Source organism: Liolophura sinensis, chromosome 9 (genome assembly GCF_032854445.1).
Source record: "Liolophura sinensis isolate JHLJ2023 chromosome 9, CUHK_Ljap_v2, whole genome shotgun sequence".
NCBI classification, from domain to species: domain Eukaryota; kingdom Metazoa; phylum Mollusca; class Polyplacophora; order Chitonida; family Chitonidae; genus Liolophura; species Liolophura sinensis.
The window spans coordinates 27497690-27523714 of record NC_088303.1 but is presented as its reverse complement, the minus strand read 5'-3'; the positions used below and the strand labels follow the sequence as shown (position 1 = coordinate 27523714).

The 26025-nt window shown below is 40.0% G+C and overlaps 1 protein-coding gene across 1 annotated transcript; it reads left to right on the top strand.

The window, feature by feature from the left end:
* The first annotated feature begins 9615 nt into the window (after positions 1-9615).
* LOC135475402 (uncharacterized) lies at positions 9616-24664 on the top strand. Its single transcript, XM_064755286.1, has 5 exons — positions 9616-10059; positions 19371-19541; positions 19953-20213; positions 21087-21352; positions 22459-24664. The coding sequence occupies exons 1-5, from the start codon at positions 9731-9733 to the stop codon at positions 23313-23315; spliced, it is 1884 nt and encodes a 627-aa protein (XP_064611356.1). The 5' UTR covers positions 9616-9730; the 3' UTR covers positions 23316-24664.
* The last annotated feature ends 1361 nt before the right edge of the window (positions 24665-26025 follow it).

Sequence of the window (26025 nt, the reverse complement as noted above, 5' to 3'; positions counted from 1 at the left end):
GACTGTTTTTTTCTTTTTCTTTTGTCGCAAAATAACGAAATAACCAGCGAATACAAGGCGAATACTTGATGGTAGAAGAAAATCCTCATTGTATCATAATAGAGAACAAAGTTTCCAACTAATAATTTGTTTGTTTGGCCTCCATATACATGGGGGTCATAAAATCAGTTGTTCATGGTGGCATTTTGTTATGATTCATTTACAACGCTGCCTTTTGAAAAAACTATAGCATATAATAAAAGACTTGCAGCATAGAGAATAACCCCAGAGCAGCGACGACACTGTGATAGATGGCAAATGGTCACGTATAACCGGTGAAAAACGTCCCGCTATCTCAGTTGGGATTATTATTTAATTTGACAACTCTCCATATCATTCTTAAATAGTTGCAAATTACACGCACCCCAAAACCATGGCTTAAGTAGAATTAACACATATATAGTTTCTTATATGCATCTATTCTCTGGCATTGGAAATGATGTATAGAATTATTTTGTCTTTAATATTCTTAACCTCATAAAGTCTGATTAATTATGATGTACAATATCGTTCTGTCTGGTCTATATACATTGGTTGTTAATATGTATAAATTATTATGTATAATGTATAGTCAATAAAATTGAGCACAAATAACATATCTTTATATAAGGAGAGAGAATGGTACGCACTCAGTCTTCTTACCTTTACAGATGTCAGTTGTCATCAATAGGGGACAGGTATAAGTAAAGCCAAGACCGTCGTTTTACAGATTCCGCTAAGAAAACCCCGAATGAATCAAACTGAGTAAAGAACCGGGAAGGCACGGTCTATACCTGCGTTTATATACATCTGCATCAGCAGTGTCACTCAAAACCACTGTCGCCAAGAGTTCGATGAAATTGCATCTGTGCGAAACAACGGGTTGTTTTCTCTTCTGCACTAAAAAAATCTCAGGGTCAATAATTTTTGGAATGCTTTTCCACACACTGGACTCACAAGAAATAGCTGTGTCTGTGGTTTTTGTCTGTCAATTTGAACAGCGCTCTTGTAAACAAGTTCCAGATCAAACTCGAGTTATCGCTCTTGCTCTCTCTATACCACGTCAAACTCTGTTAACCCCTGAGATATCCCTTACCTTATCACGGCCACTTTCAGACTACTTCAGTGTGCATTCTGTTGAGAATTATGGATTTCATGACACATTGATTGACTGACTGACTGACTGGCCATCTGAAATAACAATAATAAAAAATTTCGTGTTAGTGGACCGACAAAAAGCAGAATTGCTGACCCCTCCCAAGTCGTGCGACAGCTGTGGTATGTATCCAGCAGAGCCGAAAAATTCTCTTGTATTTGACTGGTAAGAAAATACGGCATCCCTCGCACCGAGGTTCCCACGATTTTCTCTAAAATTTATAAATATGCGGAGAGATCAGTGGGGGCGTTCAGATTTGCACTGTCATGATACATTTTCTGAAGGAGGTATAATTTGAATTCTGACGAAGTAGGGTTATCAGTCTTCAACTGTTTTTTTCGAAACCTAAGAGTTTTGTCTCCGTGTGGTGTTTTTGTGAAGCAACTATTTTTCGATATAATATTCCTTACAGACTTAACGTTTGTACGTAGACAAGACAGATAACACTATGTATTATGCAGGTAAATATGCAGTGAACGAAGGCAATTCCGTGGTTTACTGCGATGCATCACTCTAATTTTCTTCCCGAGTGCACAGACATTTATCTTTTTTCTAAGGGTTAAATCCTTTAACACCCCTCGTAATGCATGAGTGCATTTAAAATTTAGTCTTTCAAACAATATGTTATGTAAAGAGGTGTCATTTTCAAAGCAGTCTTTGACAAATGGGGCACCGTACACGGCTTTAAGTGAGAAAATTTCTCTGGGCATGGCTCGGTTTCTTCTAACCTGACCAGTTTTCCTCCAGACTCCGCCTGGTTTCCTCCACCATAATGCTGTCCACCATCATATAAGTGAAATATTCTTGGGTATGGCGTAAAACACCAATCAAATAAATAAATAAATAAATAAATAAATAAATAAATAAACAAATCTAACCTGACCGCCGTTATAAACCAGTGAAATATTCCTGATCGAGGCGTTAATGCTTAATCAAATAAGTAAATATTTAACTGAGTCTTGAATTTATTTGTTTCACATTTTTTAAAACTTAATTCAAGAATAATGAAGCTGATTTCTTAGTTTAGATATGTGTGCGTGTGACGTCAATACTACACAGCGGATGTTTTGAGTACAGGCATACAGGTCACCAAATGTGCTTTCTACAGCCACTATACCGTTCACGACGTTTAAGTTAATCGCAGCCTGTCACGTGAGGTCGCGGGTTCAACCTTGATGCCTGCTCTTTTGTGCTTGCGTGCGCTTTATTTGGTTTACTTTTGGTAATTCAAAATTGCAATGTTTATGGATCTGCCTGAATGAGTTTCGCAGCAGTTTTCTGCAGTACAATCGTAGATTGATGAAAATGTAAACCTGCCATGGTACATGATATCTGACGTCAGTCAGCTTTTTTTCATTGTGGGCGGTTTTACAAATCTGTTCTCAAAATTGAAGAATGGACATCCGTGGCCCAGGTTTTTAGCACGCCAGCGCCTCTAACACAGGGGCCTCTAACCTATGCGGTCGCTGTGACTTCAAGTCCAGCTCATGCTGGCTTCCTCTCCAGGCGTTTGTGTGGGAAGGTCTGTCAGCAGCCTGCAAAACACCAATCAAATAAATAAATAAATAAATAAATAAATAAATAAATAAATAAATAAATCAAAGGTGAAGATCGGCTGGGTCAGTTCAAACAGGTCATATTTATAAAGGAAAGTTGGGATGATGTCACAACAACGTCTCGTTTACTCATCTTTCTTAATTTTCCTTTTATGTCTGATATATGTCCTCTTATCCATCCCCCTAATTCTGATCGAGTGTGATCGATGAGGCAGTTGGTACAACCCAGGCGGAACACAGAACCTCTTGTCGCAGTTGTATTGTCACGAGAATTCACCGAGAGTAGTTGAAGAGTAGTCTCCCCTTCAAATTACTTCCAGGCGAATCGACAACGCCACGCTGTTGAACTTCCTGCCAGTACGGGCGTCAGTTTATTTACACCAGCGCACTAATTTTTCTTACTATTTACGTAGCAAATTTATCAACTTAAACCTCAAAAATATATATCCTCAAACTCTTGCCTGGTACCATGCCATACCTGCAGCTTGCACTTTTCTCTACAACATATCAAAAAATCAACCTAGCATGACCACCACTTTTTTGAACTGTGGTTGCTGGAAGTGAAGTCATTGCAATTTGCTACCTTGGTAACCTCCAGGTGGATGGGTAGTAACACTGGCAAAAAAGTTTGTCAGTTCTATCCAAGGCAGAAAAAATTCTGATACATTTTAACCAGGTGCTGACTAACAATGCAGAAATTTATATTGCATAAACAACCAAAATGTTTGTGTGGCAAGTATTACCCAATCAGTGTTCCTTCACTTTTCAATTCGGTGGTAAATCTTTGCGCATGTGTAACCTTATGATGACCTGATAGGAATCAAGGCCCCATTAGTACTTCGGTTCCTAGAGACGAATGTAATTCTGTGTGTTTTAGGGTGTAAAGTCTTTTTTCGCTGCCAGCCTACCATTTTTGGTGTACAGGTGCATGCTTGGTTTCAAAATGATGGAAACCGTCTTAGCTTTGGGCAGGGATGAGTTTTAACGATGAAAGTGTGAAATTCTGGGCGAGAGGACACAAGGAGACAGGTGGTGATGAGGCTGCGAGTGATGTCCCCTTGGCGTTGCCAGGAATCCCTCCGAGCAGCCGGCATAGAAAGGTCCAGATTTTGTCAAGATTATGTCTTGACAAGATTTTTATGGCTTCTTTCTCACAGGCTGGACCAGGTATGCACCAAAGCTTATTGGTCGCGGAATGTTTAGGACTGAGCCACAGTGCTAAACATTAACATTGTCGATTATTGCCATACGGTATCTGAGGCCAGGTACCATATGGCATGAGTCGCAGTTATCCATATTCATCTTGTCGTCAGAAATTGTTTAAATCAATTTCGTAGGCCTATGTCTAACCACAAGTGTTAGACTGAATAGCATCGTATTTCTTCCTGACTCCAGTTTATGCATGTAGGCCTACATTATCTGGTTTGTTTTATAGAAAGTACGTTGTGATATGTAGGGCATATTCTTTGCGTTGGTTCGTTAGATATTTGGCTTAGAATAACTCAGAGAAATGGGATGATTGTATGCTATATTGAGCATAAACGTACATAAAAACATCAATCAGTTGCTCATTTGACAGTATATTCTTTCTTGTGCATAAATATTTCTTAAAATCCCAGAGATTCGATATAAAGTTAACATATTTACCGAGCACATTCAACTTGGAACAAAAGCAGTCCATATCAAACCTCTCTTTACATGGTGTGTTGTGTCACGCTATGTCATCCCAATCTGCTTGAGTAGCTGCTCAGGCTTGTACATGTATATATATATAGAGAGAGAAAGAAACATTCATTAACAGTTACTCTAAACCCAGCACAAACATAGTGGATAATGCATTTTAAACAGAGATAACAGTCGGATCTGGTATTATTACATAAAAGAAAATTTATGATTCTGATGCACACAGGACCTTTGCAATGCCACTTTTCTGATATAATACAGACTGCAAAAAGGATTTCCTGGAATATAGTTCCAGCCATGTTTGGCATTCATATTGGTAAGTTTCACTTTCTTTTTTTTTGCGTCTGCTATATTTGCATCTTTTCTTCCCTTTGGTGGTTTGTTATGTTGTATGGCATGGCTGAAGTTTGTCACCAGGGTCCGTATCAGCATTAATGGCATATACATGTAAAATGTCTATGGATTGGTTGCGATTGCCAACATATTTCATGTCCTCTTATGGAGATATTATCTTTATCGGTATATAGCCACCCAACTCTAAGAAATGGGCCTTAATATGCTATTTTAGCTGTGTTAACAACTTGATCATTGTTATAATAACATGGGGTCTTACATCCAGAAACTACAAAAATGTTATATTTATCTATTTGACTTGTGTCAAGCTCAATTATTTCAGAGTGTATGTATAACATACAATGCAATATTGTAAAGATAAATGCGATTCACTTCGTTTATGCGTTTTAAAGATATATCTACATACTTTCATATGTTGTCCTTGCCAGGTAATGCTATATATATATATATATATGTTCAACATTATAATACGTCGGCATAACAATACGTGTGGATACATTTAAACAGCCACTTGTCCTTTCCCCAACGATTCCCCGGTCTAGCATGATAACCGTTACTTGCGTATGTGGTGACCTTGTTTTGAATGCCGCGTGATTTTCATATAACGGTTCGCACGAAATCTGGTGAAAGTAAAACAATATGGCCACCACCTGTGTCATTTGGCATATGCTGTTTTCCCTCCAGGATTTGAATTGAACCGCTGTTAAGATTCCAGGCTTAGCGGTCTCAGCGGGTTGACTCGCTTGTGACGCTCTGTCTTAGGCCTTGCAAGCCAGAAAACTATATGTATATACACACATACATGTAAATATACCTGTATACACGAACATGGGAAATGTCGGACCGAAGGTGTTCACAATTAACAATGACCCGTATAAAGATCATGACCATATAATTAATTATTTTATCTCCCAATATATATTTATATCAATAAATGTGAACAAAACATGATATCTTTGGTGTTTTATTTTAGATATACATGTACAAATATAATCCACTCCCGACGTAACTGAAGTCAGACTGAAACTTTCTTCTCTTTTTAATCTCTTTTTCAGATAACGTGTTCATTATCAAATTTAGTACATGAACGTCACTTAAAAACAAACCCAATCATGACATAATCGACATTTTACATCGTCAGTGGCTATACTGGTACTTCTGACTTATGTTTTTGGTTGTATTTCACGCCGTAGTCAAGAAAATTAGATTTGTATAACAGCGATCATGTGATCATGATTACGGGTAGAGGAAAGCAGACAAAATCCAAAGGAAATCCGCGAATTGCTAGGGATGTATTGGAGGCATTTAGTGGCATGAAACTCTATCAATCGCTAGGTACTTTATAAACGTTCAGATGTGTATGAATCTCTAGCGGAGCAACCGGAAGCTGGGAGCAAATATACGGCATCTATGGACAAATGAAAGTGTCTTGGGGTGTGATCACCAATCCGCACCCTTCAGCCTTCAATTCTTTCGATATATACACACATGTACATCTTGCGTTACTTCACAGAGTTTATATATAGATGGATATCAACGTCAGTTTTATAAGTTTGCAACGTTTCGATGTACATTTTAACATGGTTGTCAAGCAGCTACTACATGCCTCGTCAACAAGTTAGCACTATAGCTCATTAATTGCCAGACACAAGCATAGTAGATTTTCAAATACCGGACCCAAGGGAATAGCTCTCCACATGGCAGACACACATATTAGCTATTCACAAGCAGACACAGAGACATTAGCTTTTCCCACATCGGACACAGGTATAGTAGATTTTTACTTGCTGGACACACTGGCACAAGTATAGTAGCTCTTTACACGCCGGACACAAGCATAGTAGCTCTTCACACGCCGGACACAAGCATAGTAGCTCTTCGCACGCCGGACACAAGCATAGTAGCTCTTCACATCCAGGACAGAGACATGCTAGCTCTGGAGATATGCCAGGTACAAGCATAGTAGCTCTTCACACGCCGGACGCACGCATAGTAGCTCTTCAAATGCCGTACACAAGCATAGTAGCTTTTCACACGCCAGACACAAGCATATTAGCTCTTCGCACGCCGGACACAAGCATAGTAGCTCTTCACATCCAGGACAGAGACATGCTAGCTCTGGACATCCCGGGTACAAGCATAGTAACTTTCACAAGCATATTAACCCTTCCTATAGTGAAAAGGCCAGCTCATGCTGGCTTCCTCTCCGGCCGTAAGTGGGAAGGTCTGAACCTGCGGATGGTCGTGGGTTTCCGCCGGGCTCTGCCCGGTTTCCATCCACCATAATGCTGGCCGCCGTCGTGTAAGTGAAATATTCTTGAGTACGGCGTAGAACACCAATCAAATAAATCAAATAAATATAGTGAAAATGGAGACCATTGGTCAGTTGTTTGAAAGTGCATTAACACTTAAGCAATGTTTAACTCCAGTCTCTTGATGCAAATTAAATTCCACTCTAGTTCTATTATATGATTGGAAATTGTTGCCTACTTTACCTCCTATAAGTAGCCCAGGACCAAACTGTGTGCCCTATTCTTCATTCCTGCCAAATGAGGATTTGTGGGCGTTGTTCGTGACGTAGTATTCGTCTTTTACAAATCAACAACAGTCAATCCAGCTTGGACACGAGCCGCCATTGCCTGACAAAAGATAGGTCTACACCAATTTGAGAAAACCAGTCAAGAAATACTGGATGGGTTATATTAAAAGCGAATAGGCCATTTCTATATAACACCAAATGTGTCAACGTCTTTTATTATATATGAGCTTGTTTCTGCTGCATGATATTGGTAACGAAGTACTGTTTTATACCACTGACAGAATGACGATAAGAACTGCGAATAGTTTGCGCTCACACAACCCAGATTGATGTAACTGTTCACATACGTTATGGAGAAATGCCAGACGTGTACAAACATAACAATCATTAGCCAATCTGCTGAATCAGTGTGAGCTTACTCTTGAGTTTAGGCTGACAGAGGTATACTGCATATATATTTCTACAGAAACTTGGAATAGGAGACTCGGTTTTGGCCACGGTCCAAAGAGGCGTTTTACAAGCACACCTAAAAAAAAACTGCCATCAATTATCTAATCATTGGACAACAACTGCATGGTACGGATTTTCTTTGCAAAAATCGCTCATAGTGCAAAGCCACGCTACGAGTGTTCATCGTGAGTCATGCATGACCTAAGCAGGAAACATACCTGTGTAATCAAATACCGTGACAAACTGTGAAGGAAAGACGAGTAAGTAAGTTCAGAGTATGTCTGTCTTAGAAATGGATGAATTAAAACTGATCAACTGAGAAGGTGCCAGTGAACCTTGCATACATATTTATGTGTATGATGACAAAGAATAACTCCAAAGCCTTTTCGAAGCGACTTCGTTTTACACCTCAAAATTATACATGTGGGCAGGCTTCCACATTTTAGCAGCTGTTTTTTATGTTACACCTCGGTTGCCGGCTTGTTATGTGTTGTTACAAATGAGATAGCTCTGAAAATTCAAGGCGAAACGACGACCGGCAGTTTGTGATTGACACCATGTAGCTCTGTTGATTCTCTTCCACCACCGGTTAGCGACTACACCATACTGGCATATTGTGTTAACCGTCGAGAGGAACATATGGTTTTACTCTGTTGAAATCCGGCGCCGAAAGTAGTAGTTTCAAGAGGCGGAGATATTTTATTATTTCCAAACAAATATGTAATCTAATAAGCAAGCGAGTAAGCACCTCACCTCGAGGGCCTCTAAATAGGAAACACATTTAGGTCTTGCCAGATTACGCAACTTGTTTTACAGCCTGTTGTCACAGAGGGTATAAAGAAGTCTGTTGCCAGACTTTATATCTTTCTATGTCTTCTATATATATTAAACTTAAGGTGGATTCGAACTCACGGTCACATCTTTCAAGAGTTATATCGACCGATCAGCATATATGGTTTAATATTAAGAAACGATCTGAGAATTCATTACACTGAACTGAAAGACAAAACATTATTCATTTCGTGATGCTGAAAATATATATATATATATATATATATATATATATATATATATATATATATATATATATATATATATATATATATATATATATATATATATATATATCTGTGTTTTTTTTACAGCATCACGAAATGAATAATTTTTTGTCTTTCAGTTCAGTGTAATGAAATCTCACATCATTTCTTAATATTAAACCATATATGCTGATCGGTCGATATAACTCTTGAAAGATGTGACCGTGAGTTCGAATCCACCTTAAGTTTTGCTAAGGTCGCCGTTTTACACCAGGATGTCTGTCAGGTATTTTTCCATGCAGGTGTGGTTGTTTCCTACTGATGTTGTGCAGGAAAACATGTACTTCAAAACGATAACAAAGAAATCAAAGTGTCTTGTCTATATGGTGTAATCAATGTTATTATACAATCCATATATCGGATCAATCAGATTTTCTACTCGAGCCGCTGAATGTGTATATAGGTGCGATTTCATGAACACAACATATATTGTAGTCGAGTACGCCATTCTTTATTGCCTCCTACACTTGTTGACGAGCATTGTTCACCGGCATCTGGAGAATATAAGCGTTATTTATATCGCACCTTATAAGCTAGGTTTAGATCCACACACTAGGGTCTTGTACTACTTTGAAACAGAGCTAGTATAACGGTTTGCCTGCTGCATGCATGGTAGTCGTCATCGGGTGTTTCTCCACGATGTGTTCGCACCACCCTCCCTCACTGGATGAGTAAGAAGTGTTCGAGGGAGAAATCTGGCGCTCTTTATTTATATGCATATATATATATATATATATATATATATTGGGTTGATCAGGGCGTGAGTCGGTCAGAGTTCGGGAGGAAAGCGACACGTGCGGCTGGCTGATTCCTGAAGCACAGGCTGCTGCCGAGCAGAGTGGAACCACCGAAAGAGGACGCGTTATCAGCTGAATGCATGGATCTCAGAAAAACAATGGAAGGCTTTTGTAAAACGTATGTTTATATTGTTATCCTGTTCCTTGTGGGAGCAAATGGCAGGGCATTGAATGAGGTGGAGCAGAGAAAAGTTGACAGGTTTGTGCTGGATTCTATGAACTGTGGACGAATCCCGGCGATAAACCTCGGTTTGGTACGGGATGGGCAAATCGCGCTGACCAAGGGCTACGGGACAGCGGACGCGCGGGACAGGATCAGAACAACTGACTCCACGGTCTTCTGTCTGGCCTCCCTCACCGAGGCTTTTACTGCCCTCACACTGGGGAAACTACTCAGCCGTAATGACAGGTAAGATATAAAGCAGCGCTGAAAGTAAACGTTTTTGCCAGAGCCTTGAACTTGGTGTGAACCTCCGCCGGAATCGGTCGGATTCTCGCATGGTTCTACCCACCCTGGTTTAATCTTAATCTCTCACCCTGGTAATAAATCAATGTATCAGTGTCTTTTCCCGACACTAGCTCGGTTAATAAGATTCTTTGCCTATCACAAATGGCCGCCTGCATGGGTTCCAAGATTCTGTGTGATGTTTTCTTTCTGTTTTGGCGATAGGATTCTTGCAATGAGTTACTAAGGAGCGATGTAGTCCCAGGGTCCACTTTGTAGAACAAGTGTTCTGTATATATATATATATATATATATATATATATATATATATATATATATATATATATATATATATATATACAAAAATATAAATCCGTGTACCCATATAAACTCCAGCACTAAGTTGGACGAAACATCGATTTTCTCTAAATCGAACTAAATCAAAAAACCTATGCAAAAAATTTTCGGAAAAAAAAAAGACCATCCTGTTTGCTGAAAATATCAATGCGGCGTAATATAAATTATATATTTATATCCCAACTTGTCCCAGTGTGCGTTGTTTCGCGGGATATTTTGGCGGGCTTTAGTCACGTGACCAATTTTTAAACAGCTCGGTCACGATTTCTCTGTATCATTCACACTACAGCATTGTTGTTCTGTGCGTCAAGTGCTAGTTAATTCTTCCCAGTTTGAAATGGGCGCTGAAATCTACTCCAGATGGCACCTATCAGAAAATTGTACCTCAAACCATCTATCGCAGACCTCCAGTGGGTGTCGTCTGTTCCCGCCAGGAATGCTGCCATTTACTCCGTTGTCTTCGAAGACGGAATGAAAATGACGGGAAAATAACGAAGTAGGTCTTCGAACAGACGAGTATAGCAGAGAGATGGTTTCGGTCAAGATTGACTCAGTGTTCATGAACGCATTCGGAATCAATCGCACATTTCCGCCCAGCGTCACCAGTTGGTTAATCTACCACATCCCGGGCATCCGAAAACAATTCTGAGGAAAATAAACAGAAAGGCTTATTTATAGCGAAAGGTCTGGTACAGTGAAGAAAAGCTACGCATCTTGTTTTTTTTCCATGGCAACGCACCGGTAACACGGTTAGATATTGTATTTCCTTGATTTGATGTAAGGTCGAGTCTTACACGCTGCTCTCACCAAAGTGCTTACGGGGCAAATCTTATAAGCGTTGTGGCCGGTAAAAAGAACAAGCTTTTACACATAAATTATGACACCATCAAACTTTCTATCCAACCAAACCGATTAAACTGGCTATATTCGTTCAGAGCTTCGCTGCACTCCTCTGTCCGCACCAGAGTCTATATACCTGAATCTTTACGTGTACAATAATTCACGTAAGGCATATCTAAAACAAAATCCGATGAGTGTGAGTGAGTGAGTGCTTGGGGTTTAATGTCGTACTCAACAATGCTTCAGTCATATGACGACGAAAAAGTCCCTAGACTGCATGTAATGTGCCTCCTTGTTGCAGAACGGATTTCCACCGCTCTTTTATCTAGTGCTGCTCTTCACTGAGACGACTTACCGAAGGCAAGTAAGCTGCCCCACCCGAACCATCATGCTGATACTGATCAACGAGTCGTTGCACTATCCCCTTCATGCCAAAATACGCTGAGATTATCATCCCAGACGAGTGCTTACTATTATTCTAACCACCATGTTTTTACAAGATTTTCTCATATATATGAAGGGTAGTTGCATGACGTCTTAATGGATTTTCTGTAATTATAAATATTTACTTGTTGCATTTCAGAATCACTAAAAAGTTTGTAACCTGACTAAATGCATGCTCACAATTTCTTGAGAGCGGAAAATTTGTTCCTTAAAAGATACATGAAAAGGTATTATGAAATCAAGAATATGGTTTTAAGGAAAATGAAGAAACATATGATAAAAAAAATTAGAAATTTTTTTTTAGGAAAACTGTAATTTAAGGCCATTTTTACGCAAGAGGAAGAAAGCTGAAAAGCTTCTCTAGATGTTATATCACCCAAAAAATTAATCTGTTAATTTTAACAGAAAATTTGTTGTATGAGTGATACTAGGATGTATTCTGTTATTATAACATAATACTGCGTCATATTCAACATAATATCCTGCTAGTATAATAGAATATTCATTTAATTATTTATTTGATTGGTGTTATACGCCGTACTCAAGAATATTTCACTCACGGCAGCCAGAATTATGGACGGGGGAAACCGGGCAGAACCCGGGGGAAATCCACCACCATCCGCAGGTTGCTGGCAGACCTTCTCACGTACGGGATGAGATGGATTTAACTCACAGGTACCGCATTGGTCAGAGGTTGCTGGGTCATTGCGCCGCGCTGGCGTGCTAACCATCTCGGCCACGGAGGCCCCCTATATAGAATCTTCATGTTGAATTAATAGAATATGTATGTTATGTTTAACAGAATAATCCATTGCAATAGCAGAGTGCACTCTAGCATCACACAAACAACAGACTTTCTGTTAAAATTAACAGATTAATTTTTTGATAGGCCATATCATACACGCTGTGTATGATTAACGCTGTGCCTTTAAACCAGGCTCGCTGGCCGATCGACACATGTAGACAAGACCACGTGATAGATATTTCAGATTGTATGTCCAGATCTGTACAGACATAACCACATTGTACAGGTGTTGGCGATTTGGAAAGGTCACTGCGGTCAAAAGATTTGCCACTATACGAGTGACATTTTAACTTAGACCCTAAAACTCCCCAGTGGAATAGAGGCTATGTTGTTTTAACCCGGATCACATTAGTACAATTTTGAGAGATCGCCCGCAAGCCACTTCTGTTTTTCCTCCGCTTTTACAACCGCCACCCTGTACAAGCGATCGGTGGGAATACTGCAGTTAATACCTGAATCTCTGCGTCGTATCAAGCATTGGCATCGTACAAATTATGGTTGACCCCCGATCGTAAAAAGTGCAGGTTAACAAACGCAACACCATTTTCTAAAAGAACGTGCAGTACAAAGCATGGAAGAACAGAAACAGTGCATAAAGTAAGAAATTTGGATGGAAATAATCTTTCCTTTGTAAGGAAATAGTCAACAGTTATCAGTGATGTCAGAGACACGCAAGCAACGGTTTAGGCGCTTAAAGTAATCAATTTCAAACAAGCTAGTATTTAAATTGTTTCTAATTTAAAATATGTTCCTCATTTACATGCACAATGTTGACAACTGTTTATGCGTATAACGTGACTATATTATTCATTGGCAACACAAATCATATTCAGCCCCAATAGCTCTGGATTAAGCGGAATTCTACACAATTATGAAGCAAGAGAACTATGCTCATTTTAAATTCCTAGAAACTTAGAGTGAAGGGGTTTAATGAATATACTTGACACGATAGTATTTGAAAAAATTTTGTGAGGTTCACTGAAACCATCTAACAAGTGTTATACAAGGTGAGATAGTCAAACGTCATATGCAGGGTCCTTCGATATATTGCTATGTGATTGAGGATAATTAACAATGTAAAAATTGAAATTGTATTATAAGGAGTACAGTAATAGGCTGTTCACGATGTGTAATGATAATCGGCAGAACCTATAAAAAGCTATCCTGTACTGGAGTCGTGTAGGATATGATTAAAAACTTGCGTTCAAACTTGTCAGTCAGTTTCCATACGTTTGACTAATCAAACAGCGGAACGGAAAAGTGCAAAAACTGACTGACAAATATGAGCGCGTGCAGGTTTAGAAACCGCGCCCTTGTGGAAGGCAACGTTAAGCTAGAGGTCTCTTCTCCTGGTTCTACTCACGGGCATCCTCCACAAGCTGAGATGGCATTTGATCCACGGTAAAATAAAAAAAAAATATACAAATTTTCTCATAATTGCAGTTTTGCTGAAATTAAGGACAACTATCTGGATTATAATGTATATATACTGATGGGCCCAAAGAAGGGGACAGAGGTGCATGTGTGGCTGTTCATAGAACAGCGAATCTTCCATCCACACTTCAATCTTCGACCGAGGTCAAATTCGTATATATACCCCTAGCCTTCCAGTATTACTCACCTGGGTTTGCTCAGAGAGAGGTTATATATGTAGCAACATGCCATTCTGCATTTGTGAAATTGCAAAATATAAATATTTGAATATCCGTCATTTCTTAAAATTGTAATTTACTTAAAAGAAGCAAATATAGTATTTTCTGTCATTTTTCTATCCACGGAAACACAGTCTTAGTAAGGCAGGTGGCTTCAATCGCCTTTAGTAATCCCATGTCAGAGGTTAAGATTCTCTTAAACAGAGACTTTGAAAAAGTAGTTTTAAGTGCACTAGTCGTCTTTGGTAGAGAAAATGGTATATTTAAGTCCATAGTAAATGTATATTATTCAACCTGTCATTTCATTCATTCTTATGAACTCATGACGCGTGTTGAGGTTATTTTAACGAGATGTTGTACATTTACTCAGCTAAGTAACTGTGCATTGATATATTGTTCTTTCATGTTTGAATAGATTCTGTCTTTTTTCTATCCATGGTCGAAGAGCAACCTATTTTCAATGAGCAGACAAAAATTGTTATTCGCGTTGCTAACGTGTTTTCAAGGTCGGAGGTCATTCGGGGGAATGTTGGCAAGCTCAGTGGCGTGTGTGTCTACCATGAGCGTCGAAGGTTTCTGTGCATCATCGACTCATTGAAATCACCAGACCAGCAAAGAATGCTTGCGGAATCTAAGCCCATATCTTGGTTAGATCTCTAACCATCGCGTCAACGTTTTGGGACTGGCTTTGTCGCCCTCTCAAACGTCGGTTCATTGCGTCCCAAACAAGCTCACTAGGTGCTAATTCTGGTGAGTTTGCAGGCCAAGGGTGCACATGAAAGTTGTTTTGCTCTGGTCAACCGAGATGTATGGGAATAAGCATTGTCCTGCTGATACGTAATCCCGTGGTCGTGCGAAAAAGAGACGACAACAATTCAAGTTACCGTCGTGGGAGCGCGCTGCTATGGCGTTTCTCTGACAATGCAGCCAAATATTTCAATGATACGACGGCGGCAAGCACTATGGTGGGAGGAAATCGGGCATGACTATCCTCAGGTTGCTGCCAGACCTTACCACTACTTGTGCAATCTTGTTCATTCTAAAGTCCTTAAAATTCTGCAAACTTTAATGCACAGTATCTTTTTGGCATTTTAGCTTAGCTTTATTTCGATGGGGGTATTACTCCCGAGTGTGTTCCAAGCGATGGCAAATTAGATATATTACCACTGTAATACAAGTGTAATAACAGGTGAAGAAGGAGATGAGAAGTAGAATAAGCCGTAGGATAATTGTAGTAGATATATCATTGGTGTACCACAAGTGCAGCAGGAGGCGCAGGGTTGAGAAGTCGGAGTATCCTTAGGAGAATTGCAGTAGATATATTACCACTGTATCACAAATGTAGCAGGAGGTGTAGGGGTGAGAAATAGGAGTATCCGTAGGAGAATTTGTAGTAGATATATTACCGCTGTAATACCAGTGTAATAGTAGATGAGAACTAGGAGTATCCGTAGGAGAATCTGTAGTAGATATATGACCGCTGTAATAGTACGCGGGACAGGAGGTGAGAAGTAGGAGTATCCGTAGGAGAATTGTACTAAATGTTTTACCGCGGTTATAGTAGGTGAAACAAGAGGTGAGAGGTAGAAGTAGCGGTGGGTGAATTGTTGTATATACATATCACTACTGTACTACAAGTGTAGTAGTAGCAGGAATAACAGGAGCTGTGGGTGGGGTTGGGGGAGGGGTCAGAAGAGCAGTTGTTGTTTTCACGTAGTCCACAGAGACAACAGGCGTTTACCGACACACCCAGTAGTATGAAAGTGTAGAGAATCATGTGGCTGTGTGCGGAAATCAATGGGGAAACGTATGTAACGCAATGAAGGAAGGAGGTGGTGGTGGAGGGGCTGGATCTGGGTAAATTCGCGGTAAAAAGCCAAATTAAGCAATCAAGGAAAGTACGAACAGACCACTCACACAATGAAAACGGCATCATGTGATGACAGAGGTCAGTTGCATTGCTATTTACTGGCTATGTACAGAAGGTTAATTAAGTCGATGTTTGTGTTCCATGTCTTGTCATATATGGACCAAAAGAAATCTTTAATTAAAACTTATCTGACAGCAAACAGAGGCATTTCCCTTCAATGTACCTTTACCTACACAAGCAGATCGGCTTCATCACAAAATAACTCACACTTGAAAAATCATTCTTGCAAAATGTGCCATTGTTTGTTTGCTGCCAATGCTGTACGCAGCTCTTCCCCTTGCTCCAACTTATGTTCAGCAGTTAAGTTGTTTTCGTGACCACACTTGTACTTCTCTCCAGCAGCTAGAATCTTTCAGCTCCTTTGTGTGAGAGCTATTTACCGCTCCTACACCGGCCTCCCCTCACAAAATAACGGCATTATCCACTGAATTCCACCGGCGGGGAGAACCATATGGAAAAAACCTGTGACACATATCAGCATTTGAAGCCCGCTAAGAGCCGTGCGGCGCATTAGCTATACGTTAACACTATTCTATGGAAGAAAAAAATTTCACAATAGTTGTACATTATGGAGAAAAAACCGCACTATACCGGTAACATGTATCATTCCGTTGTTTATGTCCAGCGTGAGCATACATATGTTTGCTCTTCACAGGGCGCTATGAAGACGTAGGGTTGGGGGGATGCAGGTTGGACAGGGGTTCGTATAACCTCGAATGCTGTCAGTGCACTGAAAACGAATATTTTTTGTTTATCACCACATATAGAGTTACTGACTAGAAGTACGCAGATGATTTGCGGGTTGCAATTTCGAAACTCTACCCTCAACCAACCGTCACTTGCGAACCCGACGAACAGTTGTCTCTATTTCTTCTTCTCTATTTTGTGTATTCCTGCCTTTATTGTACTCCTTTATACATAAGGTCTTTATTGCATGACCGTTTGCCTTTATTACATGTTCTCCTACAAGCACCTTTATCCTTATATTTTTATTGCACGCTCTTATATATTTATCCCTACGTCCCTATTGTGCGATCTTATTGCGCGGTCTTTATTGCATGTTCTCATGCCTTCATCCTTACATATCAGTTGTATGTGTGAAGGTCATTCAGCAACCTGCCGATGGTCGTTGGTTTTCTCCGGGCTCTGCCCCTTTTACCTCCCACCATAATGCTGGCCCCCGTCGTACTCGTGAAACATTCTTGAGTACGGCGTAAAAAAACCCACGAAATAAGTAAATAAATGAATAAATAAATTATGCCTACATATCAGTTGTATGCATTTGTGTCTTTAGTGCTCGCATCAGTCGCGCATACCCATCGCCAACGAAATGTCACAATGTGCCCTTCAATTTCAGTTCAGAATGAAGCGATATGTGTGGTGAGAATGGCTTGTGGCCATTATAGTGTATCAGATTCTATATATCACTGTATTCTGTACCAATGAACAAATCGCTAATATCATCGGTAATGATACATAACAGGCACCTTACATAACACTTTCCATTAATTCTGTTTTAATGTAAAATCTAAGCATTGAGACAGATATTCGTAAATCAACCGTCAACCATAATGAACGTTCCTGATCAATGATCGCTAAACCTATTTTCAAAACAACGTTCGACACAAATTATCAAAAAACTAAGAAAGTATGAAAAAAGTACGAAATTAAGACGGAATCATACAAAAAGTAGCTGTCTTCAGTTTTGGATGATGTTGGAAAGACGCAAAGAATGTTTTAGGCGAATGAATGAAATCAATATCCAAATCGCGTACCATGCTAGAATATCAGTTGTCATTCATCAAAATATTCAACTGAATTGCGTTATTTCTTTACAAAAACGGTTGTCCTGAAGCAGCAGAAGGAAACCTTAAATCGAAACCAGTTATAACAATGACTATAGAATAGTATACGTTTGTTGAAACGCGCCAGGTACTGATACCAAAACCTTATCGTAAAACAGGATCAACAGGTCAACATTTATTTACAGATCTACGTGTTACAAGGTCAGTATCTTATTCTATCACGCTTTCCCTCCAAGTTTCTTAAGTTTTGCAGTCTGTATAATTCTCTTGTAAGTAAATATGGACAGAGCGTTCAGAATCTCTGCACCGGCCCATATGGCACGGTTGGTAGAGCGTCCGCTTCGGGAGGTGATAGATCCAGTGCCAATCTTGGGTCGGGTCGCACCTAAGACCTTAAATGAGGAAGTTGTACCTTCCTCGCTTGGCGTTCGGCATAAAGGGGATAGTGTAACGACTGGTGGACCAGTATCAGTATAATGTCTCGGGCGGGGCTGCTTACTTGCGTTCGGTAAGTCGTCTCAGTAAAGCAGCACTAGACAAAAGAGCGGTGGAAATCCGTTCTGGAAGAAGGAGGAAAATTACACACACATTAAGGACTCCTTCGTCGTCGTATGACTGAAAAATTGTTAACTACGTTAAACACCACGCACTCACTCACTCACTCCCTAATCTCTGGTGGTCTGCTTCATGATTGTGTCTAATTCGTGTTGAATTCGATCTCCACTTTGGATATATGAACAGTTGCAACCAAAGCGCAACTGAGATACATATTTTGTTATCGACAACTTATATACTACCATGGTACACGATTTCAATGCTGATTTCACTATAACATACCTTGCGTCTTTCCAACACCAGTGAAAACTGTTGACTGCTTCCCTTCATGATACCGTCCTATTTTCGTACTTTATACACTTTCTTAGTTCTTTGGTGATTTGTGTTATACGTTGTTTGGGGAATTGGCTCTGTCATCATTGACCTGGAACGTCCGTATTGGTTGACGGCTGGTACACGAATGTCCGTTTCGAAGCATAAATTCTCATCTGCTTCCAAACCTGATCTCACCTATGTCCAACGGAGTTCAGACATACAGTACAATATCGGTAGGGACAACCATCTACACAAGTTTGAATGAATCGATGCCACATACATATTTGGAGAATTTCTGCACGCGGGCAATTGGCGAATAGATGCAATGTGTATAGAATCTGATATACTCCGTAGATTATATTCACGATAAGTTGACGCCTTTATCAAAAATATATTCAGCATTGTGTTAAGAACCCAGGTCTTGAGGTCATCGGACAGACTTGATTTCTAAGGACTAATTAAGATCTTTGATTAGTTGAGTATTTACATACAAGAATTGGTGGTGTAGGTATACTTTCCAGAACGTGGAACGAAATGCCTCGTTGAACACAGTTTGCTTTGTATACTTTCAGTTACTCCTGGGACACGCCTGTGAAAGAGTTTCTTGGAGAAGACTTCCGATTGGGGAATAAGTACATCACGAATCACGTTACCCTTCGAGATCTCGTGTCACACAGAACTGGGCTAGCCGGCGGTGATGGTATTATACTCACCAAGGGAATGGGTCAAAGCGAACTGAAAAAGTAAATCATGTAAAAAACACTTCATTCTTATCCTTGAAATAGTGACATGGCATATATAAAGTCTAAAATAAGAGGGTTTTTTTTCGGTTAAACTATTTAACGTAGATGTATATTTTAATTAGAAAGATATCTATCAGTAAAGGATGATGTTCATTCCAAGGAAACACTGGAAATACAAGCTTTGGTAAGGGCAATATTTAGCTTTTTATCCTTCTTTTTTCACTCAGGGTCAAAACATTAATTATTTGTAAAAAAATGATTTTCATTGGGTCTACTGGAATATCTCGTCGGGTTGGTAAAGTGTGTCTTAAAACACGCTAGGAATATACATGTATAACATGAACTGTTTCTCCTAAGCTACTTCTTGGAAGGTGAGAATCATACGACACTTTCTTTCGTTTTACTTTCCAGCCGTTTGTTTTTCATGGAATCGCACACTGGATTCCGTGCCAAGCAAACTGAGAGCAAAATTCTGTTCACTCTCGTACAAGCTGCTTTGGAGGCCATAGGTGGAAAGCCCTGGGACTTATTGGTAAAAGAACACCTCCTCAACCCCATCGGCATGACGTTAACGAAGTTTCTCCACGAGGCCGAGCCGAGCTACCGGAAGTTTGCTGTCCCTATGATAAAAGTCAACGGGAATCTCACTCACGTTCCTTGGGACGCCGTCAAGTTAGTACATTTGGTTTCCATAATTAGGAACGAAAACACGAAAAGTTTATTATCTCATTAAAATGACATCAAAAGTAATTCCCAAGCATATAAAAACCTTATACCCTTACTTAGCCTGACTTAGCGAGACTATGAAAATGTTTTAGACATAAGTTATACTTACCTTTCAAACAATTCATTGGGTTAAAATTCTAACTTACATTAGGAACGTTGATCGTAAAGTTATCAACAATCAGATAACTAACTTAATAAAATAAGTTATGACTACGTCATACAACGTACACATAGAAGATTTGAAACGGTGGCCCGATGTATAAGTATCCTTCAGCCAAGTGTGGAATGTGCGATCTGTGTATCGAGGGATGGCGGCTTGCTGAGCACGTGATCTAAACAGCCTAAGTTGAAAGGGGTTTCCAAGTCGATGATCCCACCCATTTCCGGAGCAACTTATAACACGAGCTCCCAAAGGATTATGTAAGAATGAAAGGTTACAGAAATAAATAGTGGAAAGTGTCGGTTGAGTGAGATTTAAAAAAAAAATTATTTGTTTGACTGATGTTTTACACCGTACTCAAGATTATTTCCCTTATTCGATGGCAGCCTGTATTTTGTGTGAAGAAGCCGGGCAGAGTCCAGGGGAAGGTAAAATAAAATTAATGGAATGATGTTAATTGCAGTATTTTAGAAGTCAGTGGTCTAGAAGAGTTAAGCATTTCGAAGCAATTTATTACATTCTGTGAATGATCCATTCCTTTCGGTTCAGACTGAAATCGGTAAACAAGTAATAAAAAAACTAATGACAGTGAACGCTACCAATGTGTTAACCATGTAAGGACATATATTTGTGAACATGAACAATGTATTTTCTTACAGCTCCATCAACCTTGCCGGTTCTGCCGGGTCTCTCTGTTCCACCGCTTACGACATGAGCAAGTGGATCGATTTCCTCCTAAAAGACGGCAAAAACCTTCGAGGCCACACCGTCGTTCGAAAAGACATTCTAGCAGAGCTCTTCGAACCTGTCACCATATTGGATAAGTCCAACGACGTTCGATCTGACGATTTCAACCAACCAGGCACAACCGTATCATACAGTGAAAACCGCGCGGGGTTAGGGTGGACACTGGGGTCTTACAGAGGTGAGCCTACACAGCCGTTGTTTTGCCAAGTTACGCCAAGCATTCCATTTTTTTATTCCTGCAAATTTTTAACTTTTCCAAGGGACACAATTTGCTTGCTCCAGAATGATTTAACCACATTGTATATGGCCTTGCTTCCGATTGATTTATCCACATTGTAGGGTCTTTAACGGTTTTTTTTTGAGAAAAAATGTAAGCGTTAGCATCAAAGGTATCATTTTCAAGCCTTTCTGTGCTTCGAAAAGTGATTTTTTATAGACCAAACTTAACTTGAAGCAAAGTATATTACAGGTTTACTTTTTCCTGAACCCCTACATAGTTCTGATGTCCTTTCTGGACAAACACATTGCACATTTATACATTCGTCAGTTTGTTTATTAAGGCTTGGTGGTCTGGTTTCTCCCGAACTCGTCTCGTTGTCTTCAACCATGAATGACAAATTATTAAATATGGTGTAAGTATCAGTTGAATATTGAAAGGATTGAACTTCCTGGATGTTCTCTAAAAAAGAAGCAGATGTAGAATTAGGTTTACTGACCCAGTAATTCCTGAGTGGCGTGAGAATTCTTTTGTACATTCAACTCCGCAACCTTTTCGCATATGAAAGAGCAACTTTCAGAGTAATTTATGCATGCTTTTAATTTTGGAGGCAAAACTACATTGGTTGGATTGGCCAATGTCAGGGCTTCACATAAAAGTATAATTTTGTCACTTTACACAGAATAATGGCCTCAGAAATTGCTTGAATAAGCGCCTTGCAAACATGTGAAAAGTTTGAAGCATTACAGTTTAGGAACGTATGGAATATCATGATAAATGAATGATTTTATTTCACAAATAATATAGGCTTACAAATATGCAGTATCCTTAAGGCTGATGAATGGAAAGACAAACATTTCTCTGTTAAATAGATCCAGAGGCACTGCGTGGGTTTTTACCAGTTACGTGTGGCCATTTATCAACTATCACACTGTTGTTGCTGCTCTGGGTTTACCATCTATGCTGTCGTCTACTGTATTATTTTCATAATCCGGGCGGCAGGCCATGGTGTTAATGGCTGATTTGGTCTTACACTGACTTGTAACATCTTCCTATCTCTTGACCAGGTTACAAGACAGTGTCCAAAAGAGGGTCATGGCTTGGGTACGAGTCTCAGCTGACCATGATACCTTCTCGACGCGTTGGCGTTTTCACTTCGTTCACCGGTCAGACCGGAAACAAAGCGGATGCCATAAAATCCCTCATCAGCGTTTATGCCCTCGACATTCTGCTGGACGGAGAGCCGTGGGTGGATGTACCTCGGGTTTGCAGTACTGTGGACGAGATGGTGAACGCCATGCCCAAACCGCGTAGCTCCTACCGACGGACGTACCTCCGCACAGACATCAGTCCTCACCGACCGCTACAGTCGTACGCTGGTAGCTACGGGAACGGTCTGTATGGCAGACTTGAAATCTCTGTCAGCAATGACACAAGAAACGCTCTAAACCTTGACTATGGGGAACAAGGAATGTACCGACTTTTCCCCACGCAAAAACTGGATGAATTTTATCTCGACGCAAAAACCGGCCCTCTTTGGTTCACCACGCGCGCGGATGAATACATACGCTGGGGACCAATCCTCGTTTCTTTCAACAGCACCAAACAAGAACGCGAGGCGGAGCGAGCTCAGAGGAAAGAGAATGAACCTCAAGCTGAGGACGGTGGAAGCGAGGAAGAGAGTGAGGAGAGTGAGGATAATGAAGACGACGAAGAAGATGAGGATAGGATCAGCGGAATCGCCATTCCAAGCTTTGATCGCACGCTGACGCCGATCTTCCGAAGGGACTTTGTTTTGAAGCAAGCCTTTAAAGACGTCCAAGAATCTCATTATGAAGAGTGCAGTGGAGCCTCAGCTGTCACTATTCCATTTTTAGTTCTAGCTCTAACTGCTTGCCTCAATTTCATTTCACATCGATTGTGACTCTCTATACATTTTTCATTTCTTAACTCTCCTTGACACTCCTATAAATTCCTTTCTCTGATCTTACTGGAAAGACTTGAAACGTCCTAAACTCTCACGTAAATTCCCACCGTGGCCTAATTACCAACGTTGTCTCCTCTAATGGTTGTACCTAAAAATATGTTCAGTGTTGAATGTAACTTGTTATTAATAGACTAACGGTCACATGATTAATCGATATTTACAGAGAAAAACATGTAGTTTCAAATAATATCGGCATTAGCTTATAGAAGTCAGATATATCTAAGCCTGGGAGATGACGGTGTTGTACATCAAAACGAGGCTGACGGAATCCAGCAACTGGCTGCCATGGAGCGATACTGAATCTGCTTTGGTTCATTCAGTCTCCAGGCTTGGAAAGATTACAAGTCATTGTTCACAAAAAGGACAGTGGAGTTTTAACAGCGGAAAAGATGTCACCGTGGGTAGGGTATGAGAACACGACATGAGATGCAATCGTGCATATCCTATATTAACACGAAATAAATATTCTACCATTAACAGGTGGTGTGTTAGCACAAAATTTCATCTTGGGTGATAGAGTGCAGAGATCGGGAGAGACAAGCTAGGCTGTGGACAGGGTATGTGAACAAGAGATGAGGTTTCACCATGGCGGTGGTGTGTTAACATAAGGTTCCACCCGGACAGAGTACTAGCCTGGGAGCCCATGGGTAAACATACGTCCACCATGGGAATCGTGCGTAACTATCACACAGCAATCCAACATGGGGTCCTTGTGTTGAGCGAAATTGAAGTTGAGCTTCAAGGTCACTGAGATGGAGTAGGTCGCTGTGTCGTGGACAGAGCCGCTGATGTACAACACTCGATGGTCCAAGATTACAATGGGAGATTGATCTGACATGCGCATTAGAGTATCAGTACACTTGCAGTGTTATACCTGTATCTCAGAAATAATAAGATCATAATTATTCAGTAACAAAAAATTATTCTATATTCTACACCACATAACTACAAAATCCAGATAAATATTTGTAAATCACATTTACCATTATACAATATATTTAATTACTTATTTTGCTATTTGATTAAAAAAATATGTGCAAACAAAGGTAACGATATACCCAAAGTGTTTGATTCCTTAAAAAACAAAACAAAAACAACACTTGCATGAAACAAAGATCTCTAATACTTTTATGTGTGTTTTTCGTATGCTGTGGGATTCGTTGTGTTTTATTATTTTCCCTTCTTGATTCATCCAGTAAAAAATGCCTGTTTGCATAAATATGTATATTATAGGTTCTTTGAATATTATAGGTTGTTTAAACACAATTAAAACCACATAACAAACATTGATTGTTTTCTTTTTGTCCTTGTTGTACGCAAAACATAACATCACCTTCGTTATCAGTGAGGTATGCCTGTAACAGGCTATCAGCTGTTATGGGAGACAACTTCTTGCATCTTGCTGAACACGTACGTTTAAAATAATGTCAATACTAGTTGTCACTAGATCAACTAAATGTTGTTTGACGCCATACTTAATATTACTATTTTTTTTACTTATTCGGAGGAGGTTAGTTTAGTGGTGGAGAATACCAGAGTGCCGGCGGTAATCAACGAACAACAAAATACTCAGGAAACTTTTCTACAGGTGACGTACATACACGCACAGTCGCATGAAGAAGACTCAATGTAAGCTCGGCTGCGCTAACGGCCACACGAGCATCGTCGACTGCTTTTTGTCATCAATGCTCAGAGAAGTGAGAGGCGGGAATCTACAAATTCCTTGTCCAAGACGAGGTTTAAACCCTCACCTTATGAGACCTAGGGATTGAAAGGCAAGCTTAAAAAATACACACGTGACATGGTAACGCAGTTGTGAACTGTTGTGTAAATGTTGGTCCACAGTTTGTCGTAAAACAAACCACACCCCACTGCGACTGTCGAGTGGTGGGGGCATTGGTAGCGTAGTCTCAGATTCAACCCAAAACTGACGATGCCAGTATTCTGTGACCGGAGTCAGGTTGGGTGTTTGTGACATAGCTTTCCAATGAGGCCTCGGATATGACTTAAATTAATGTTGGAAGCGGACGTAGGGTGAGGAATGCCTAAGAAATCCCATGAAAAAGGCTGTACAAGTTGGATTTAAGTTACTTAAGTTGAAATTTTCCACCGCCGTTTCAGTTTCATTTGGTTTTGTCGGTTTTTCTCCAATCATACAAAAATAGTTGATGATGTAGTGAGAAAAGGGTCATCAAGAATTTAGCATTAGCAGACCAACGACTGAAAACTCGAACTTCTGGAAATTTACATTAACCAAAAATAACATCAACTATGAAAACAATGAAAAACCAAAGATGCAATGTTTTTATACGATCGCGAAATCCAAACATTGTCGTTGTTTTCTTTAAAGACAGCCACAAAAATCAAGAATTAATGTAACACTCAGAAGTCCTGCAAATGAGATCAGGCGTTGGATCCGCTGCGCTTTTGCGTGCACCGGTTTCTCTCCGGTAGTCACCTATAATTACCAAATAGTACACCACTTCTCATTTGGATCACGGAGGTTAAAACTGGAAACGCTTACTCAATAATGTGTTGAAGAAAATGTATCATGATTTGATCTTTCGGTGCTGAAAACATGCAGATGTTATTTTACTGCAGATTTCCTTTACTCTGGGTTCTAACACATGTCAACAATATCAGAGAC

Bases quoted from the DNA above. Each gene is read 5' to 3' on its own strand.
- LOC135475402 (XM_064755286.1), top strand. From the start codon at position 9,731: ATGGATCTCAGAAAAACAATGGAAGGCTTTTGTAAAACGTATGTTTAT. The intron at 10,060-19,370 runs GTAAGATATAAA...GTATACTTTCAG, and splicing joins CTACTCAGCCGTAATGACAG to TTACTCCTGGGACACGCCTG. The intron at 19,542-19,952 runs GTAAATCATGTA...TTTACTTTCCAG, and splicing joins GGTCAAAGCGAACTGAAAAA to CCGTTTGTTTTTCATGGAAT.